Source organism: Euleptes europaea, chromosome 7 (genome assembly GCF_029931775.1).
Source record: "Euleptes europaea isolate rEulEur1 chromosome 7, rEulEur1.hap1, whole genome shotgun sequence".
NCBI classification, from domain to species: Eukaryota; Metazoa; Chordata; class Lepidosauria; order Squamata; family Sphaerodactylidae; genus Euleptes; species Euleptes europaea.
Window position 1 is genome coordinate 48306159 of NC_079318.1, and position 6387 is coordinate 48312545.

The following is a 6387-nucleotide window of genomic DNA, read 5'->3' on the forward strand; positions in this document are numbered from 1 at the left end:
CCCTGCCCGCGTGGGGTGCGTGCGGTGGGTCCCCTCCCTCTCTCCCTCTCTCCCCTCGCACCCTTTCCCTGACCGCGCTAATGACGGAAAAACCGACGCCACCGCCCGCGATTGCGCCGCCAAGGCGTTCTGGGCGGGGCGGGGCGGCCCCGCGCGCCTATAAAGCCAAGGGCCAAGGCGCGAAGAGCGCCCATCTCCGCGCCTGACCTGAGGGGCGGCCATGGGGCGCTACACGGGCCGCGCGTGCCGCCTGAGCGTGATGCTGGCGCTGACGGCGGGCTTCTTCGTGGCCGAGCTGGTGTCGGGCTACGTGGGCAACTCGCTGGCGCTGGTGTCGGACTCGTTCAACATGCTCTCCGACCTGACGGCGCTGTGCGTGGGCCTGTCCACGGGGCGCCTCTCGCGCCGCCGGCGCCGCGGCGCGCGCGCCTCCTTCGGCTACGGGCGGGCGGAGGTGGTGGGCGCGCTGAGCAACGCCGTCTTCCTGGCCGCCCTGTCCTTCACCATCCTGGTGGAGGCGCTGCAGCGGCTGGCGCGGCCCGAGGCCATCCGCGACGCGCCGCTCGTGCTGGTGGTGGGCGCGCTGGGCCTGGCCGTCAACGTCGTGGGGCTGCTCGTCTTCCAGGACTGGGCCTCCTGCTGCCCCCTCGCCTGCTGCCGCCGCCCGGCCCGCCCAGGCGGAGACCCCCGGCAGGGGCCCGCACCCGCCGCCCTCCAGGGCCCCTCGGGAGGGGAGGACCAGGCCTCCAGCACGGAGCGAGCAGCAGGTGCCCCTCGGTTGCCTTCACAGCTCCCCCCCCCCGCTCCTCTGCACCCCTCCGCTTCCATTGCTTCTCCCCTTTTCTTCATTTCCCATTTCCATTTCTTCACTAGCTCCTTTGACCAAAGGTCTTGAGCTTCACCATGGCAATAACATGTCATGCAACAGCAAATAATCAATTTACAATACCGAACCTATACTTAAGGTCAAAACACAGTAAAATATAATGACTAAGCATAGTGACTAAAGCTGATAGGAAGAAAAGAGATTCCTTTGAAATATGGGTTGGAGGAGAGGGTGACGGATTCCGTGGACGGCCAAGAAAACAAATCAGTGGGTTATACAGTAGATCAAATCAAGCCTGAACTGACCCTAGAAGCTAAAATGACTAAACTGAGGCTGTCGTACTTTGGTCAAGTTATGAGAAGGCAAGAGTCACTGGAAAAGACAGTCATTCTAGGAAAAGTGGAGGGCAGCAGGAAAAGAGGAAGACCCAACAAGAGATGGATTGACCCAATAAAGGAAGCCACAGCCTTCAATTTGCAAGATCTGAGCAAGGCTGTCAAAAATAGGACATTTTGGAGGACTTTCATTCATAGGGCCGCCTTGAGTCGGAAGCGACTTGACGGCACTTAACACACATAGTTACTAAACATCATTACAACTATAACAATCAATATATTCCCCTGATTTCTTTATTTTCTTCCAATTGCTTTCTCCTTTTCCATCCTTTTGAGGCTTCCTTTCAGCTGTTTCGAACCACTTTTACTCAACTTTTTCTTTATATTTGGAATTTCTTTATATTATATTTCTTTATGTGTGTTCAGTGCCATCAAGTCGCTTCCCACTCATGGCGACCCTATGAATCGAAGTCCTTCAAAATGTCCTATCTTTGACAGCCTTGCTCAGGTCTTGCAAATTGAGGGCTATATTTCTTTATAGTTTGAATTTATATTTTGAGTGATATTTGACTAGCCCACCCATTCTGTGTTCTTCTTGTTTTTCAAACCCATTCATCTTTGAAACTCACTTAGCTTCCCCAAATGCTTGTCTTTGTAAATCCTTGCCAAGTCTTTTCCTGCCCTCAATTCCATGTTCCCCATCCCCAGCTATCTGCGTTCCTTTTATCATTATTTGGCCTGTCCCCTTTGATAAATACATAGTATAGACATTATAATATACATTATAATATAATTTTACTTCAGTATGCAGTTCAGTAATGTGGAATATATAATTCTTATCCCATTAAAGTAGATTGAATGAAGTATTCTTTGAATGCCACAACCAGTTTTTAAAATTCTTGTCAAGCCTTTTTTGCACATTTTATCACTTTCTTCCCATCTTTCAAATTCCTTTATGCTCTCTCCTTGTCTTTCACATTTGTTATTCCTCATCAGCAACATTTTTTCTCTGTTAGGTTTTTGTTCCCCAGATACTTTTGGTTTTCAGAATGTTCTCATGCTCATCTTAAAGTTAGTTTTCCTGATTTTCGTATACCAAGAAGCACAGAGGAAGGCTGCAGCTCTCTTAAATACAAATAAATTACTATACATTTATCTTCCTGTGTGTTGGAGTTTGTACGTTTTACAAGTATCATTAAAGCAAAGTCCATGATGTACTTGGTTGTCTGGTAATTGTGCTGTACTGTTATGCGTGCTGTTTGTGTATGTGAGTGAGAAAAATAATATTGCAGGCACTAGCTTGAATGTTGACTATTTGTTTAAGTTGGTTTTGAAAAGATTGATGTTTTTTCTGTTTGTAGAACTTATACACAACACAGCGTTTCTTCTTTGAATGCAGGTGACTCTATAAATATCCCGAAAAAGCCAGAAGAAGTGATAAAGAAAAAAGAGAAAAAGTCTGAAGCCTTGAATATCAGAGGTACTGCACAATCAGTTGCTGGCTTCTCCAAAGTTTGGCCACCATCCTTGTGGCTAACCTCCTGTTGTTCAATACCAAGCTTTCTACACAAGTGTATATTGGATTTCATGCACTATGCATACAAGAACACGTTTTTAGAATAATTACCAAACAAAATAATATATTTAGACTTTGGCTTCCCCAAACCAGCCAGCCTGGCCCCATTTAACTAGCAGAGCTTTTGACACAGCTGCTGGACTATGGAGGCGAAAATGAGGGTAGGCAGAAAGCAAAGGGATAGATGGTTTAATGTGCAGACCGCTATGGCTCTAATTCATATTAACGTTATCCCGAGAAAGTTAATTGTGCAGTCGTGTGGCTTTTTGGAACATCAGGCCACTTCACACATAAACAGTAGTGTCACCTTGAAGATTAACAACAATCATGACATTTTATTTATATGGGAACGGGAGAGTGTGGGAAAATCAGGCTTGTTTTACTGCATACACAGGCAATGGGAAGGCACAGTGGGCAGTGTGTATGTGGCAAAGAGAACCTGTGTGACCTTCATGCATGGCTGTGAACACAGTTTTCCCATTTAGCCAAATTTTCCTATGTAGTCAAATTTCATGTATGAAGTGACCCATATTAGTTTATTCTTTTCTCAAAGGCAATTCTCTAAATCACTTCTGTTGACTAATTTCTGTTAATGCTCAAGCCCAGCTCTCTGTGCCCCTCAAAGGTGAGGCAGGTAGCGTCTAGAGACATTTGTGTGGTGGCACCTTGCCTGTGGAATGCCTTCCCTCGAGGCTTGCTTGGCACCTACTTTACTTTCTTTTGGCTTTTAATTAGAGGTTTCATCTTACCAGCTTTTAAAATTGACAGCTTCTGTTTTATGAATAGCTTTTACAAAGTCTGTGTCCAATGGGTTGTTTTTAATATTTTTACATAGTTTTAATAGTAAGACACCTCGAGCAGGACTCTTAAGATGTGGTGTAGAAATATCCTGAACAAATAAATTTGGACTAGCTAGTCATGTGTTGATTGTATTTAACATTAGATGTTTTCAAAAGCAAGTTTTGATTAAGCTCTAGCTTACAGTCACTGCCCTGGAAGTTGTCCTTTCTTGTCTTCATCAAAGCCTATGATTCCTGTCCTGTTTCAGGTGTGCTTTTGCATGTGATGGGAGATGCCCTTGGCTCAGTTATCGTGGTTGTCGCTGCGTCAATATTCTATGCGCTTCCGTTGGATGAGAATACCCCGTGTAACTGGCAGTGCTACATCGATCCTAGCCTCACCATCATTATGGTGATCATCATTCTGTCTTCAGCCTTCCCGCTTATCAAGGAGACAGCGATAATCTTGTTGCAGATGGTTCCCAAGAGTGTCAATATGCAAATTCTGGGTGAGTTCCGTTTTACTGCAGAGGCATTGCTAGTAGCATATTTTAAAGTCTCTGGATTAGACATTCACGCCAGCTCTAAATTCTCAAGAGCGTTGAATATCTGAGTCACATGATGGTGTCTTAGCAACATGACTCAAATCTTGCTGGATTAGTGAAAGCATGCATTTCGAGAACGTGGTACTTCTACAAAACAAGCACACAAAAAAAGAAGCAAACCTTCAGCTGCTGTTTTTGCAAGTATTTGTTGGGATGCTATGTACCGTATTTTTCACTCCATAGCACACACCTGACCATAACATGCCCCCCCCCAGCTGGCCGTCGGGGCGGGGAAAGCCGGCTCGGCTCGCTGTTCCAGCGCGCCCAGCCGGCTCTGTGCGTCCCGCCCGCCTCCCAGCTGGGTGGGGAAAGCTGGCTCGCGTCGTTCCAGCGTGCCCAGCTGGCTCTGTGTGTCCCGGGGCGCACAGAGCCGGCTGGGCGCGCTGGAACGGGGCACACAGAGCCGGCTTGCGTCGTTCCAGCACACCCAGCCGGCTCTGTGCACACATTCGCTCCATAACATGCACAGACATTTCCCCTCACTTTTGAGGAGGAAAAAAGTGCGTGTTATGGAGCGAAAAATATGGTACATTTTTAGAGGTTTCTAGCCCAGTCATTGCTCAATGGTTTTGCATGATAGAGTAGAAGTTGAAAGTCTGCAAGGAAATACTGGGTCTGAGATAAACAATTTTGAAATCCCATACCACCATTCCAAGTCTATCCCCCCCATATCTTTTAACTCTCAGGGACTTAAGCAGGCTGAGGTGTCCTTTTCCTGCGGCCCCTTCTAATTGACACTCAGCTGCTCTTTGCATTTTGTCCCTTTTGAAGCATTTTCAGTCCTTATGAGGACTCCTAAGTATGCAGAAACCTCTACCTCGATAGCCCTAGTTTTGCTCTTTCGCCAACATTACCTTGTACGTAATGTGCTTTGTTTTGCTTTTGATGTTGCTTTTTAAAATTATCAGGAAATTTTGTCCGAACCAAACTCCTTAGTTCAACAGATTCAATAGAGTGAACTAAGCTATTTACTTCCACATTTATATGGAATACGAGTGTTATCCTGTTATCAGATATTCTCCAGAGAAAGATTGGGAAAAAAACCCTAAAGTAGATACTGATATTTGGGAATCTAAAATACCTTTTTGAGCCCCTTGCTTAAAAAAAAAAGTAATAGCAGGGAATCTTACTTTCTCCTTCTTTCTGTTGTTTTTCTAGCAAACAAACTATCGGAAGTGCCAGGTGTTAACAGCATTCATGAGGTGCACGTCTGGGAGCTTGTCAGTGGGAAGAATATTGCCACCCTCCACGTCAAATGTCACACCACTTCCGATTACCTAGATGCTTCTTACAAAATGAGGGAGGTGTTTCATGAAGCAGGGGTCCATTCAGTGACCATCCAGCCAGAGTACACAGATCACAAGAGTCCCGAGATCCTGTGCAGTGCCCCCTGTATCTCCAAAGATTGTGATCCCCAATTATGCTGTAGCCAGCAGGAAGCAACCCTTGTCCAAGCAGGGAATGGCTTCAGTGAGAAAAACGGCAGCATCACTCCATCTCTGAAGAAAGCCTTCTGTAAAAAAGATACGGTGGAGATTCCCATTGAACCCATATGGGCGGAAGATGTTGTCAAAAACGACAGGTGTGAAAAGGACGCGTTCAAAGAAACTGGCGATAGTAGACCATATGTATGCAGTACACGATTTTAGACCGTTTAGCTTGTGCTTTGTAACTAATCAATGGCAAAACCTTTGAACAAAGCCTATATGTCTTAATAGCAGATGACTGGTGTCAGAGCTTGTGCTGGTCCTGGGAAACAGCCTTTGATAGCTGGCTACCAGATGCAATGACCAAATTTTCACTCCACGGCAGGTGTTCTTGGCTCGCATCAAAACATCCTACTATGTGAGCAGAAGGCACTTCCACTTGTGCAGGGGAAGTCATTGGCTCCCCTCTGTCTGCACTTCCTAGTTCTCCCTGAAAAGCCACTACAGAGCTTAGGGTCCTGTCGCCCTTTCAATCTAGTTTTTCTTTTGGGGCGGGGGGAGGTGCCGCCGCTGGAGAACCTCCCCCACACAAGGAGAAGTGCTTTCTGGTCATGGGATCTTTGGATTTAAGGTGACCTTGTTTCCTCCAAATATGTCCAGTGCAGTTTTAACTCTTAATTGGTTGACCCACCTGGGTGCTATTTCCCCCCCTTTGTGAATAATCTCTATGTTCTCACCGTCTTGGTGTAAAAGTTGGTGGTCGAGGGTTTCTGTCTGGTCCTACTGAGGTGGGCTGCTGGTTGTAAGCCTATTAGTGATCTCATGATTGTGCTAGCTTG

General features: G+C 46.4%; 1 protein-coding gene across 1 annotated transcript; it reads left to right on the forward strand.

Moving 5' to 3' along the window:
• The first annotated feature begins 220 nt into the window (after nucleotides 1-220).
• SLC30A10 (solute carrier family 30 member 10) lies at nucleotides 221-5770 on the forward strand. The gene is given in 5 exon segments (XM_056853371.1): nucleotides 221-641; nucleotides 644-767; nucleotides 2541-2641; nucleotides 3786-4025; nucleotides 5280-5770. Coding segments are annotated over 5 exon segments (1377 nt in total).
• The last annotated feature ends 617 nt before the right edge of the window (nucleotides 5771-6387 follow it).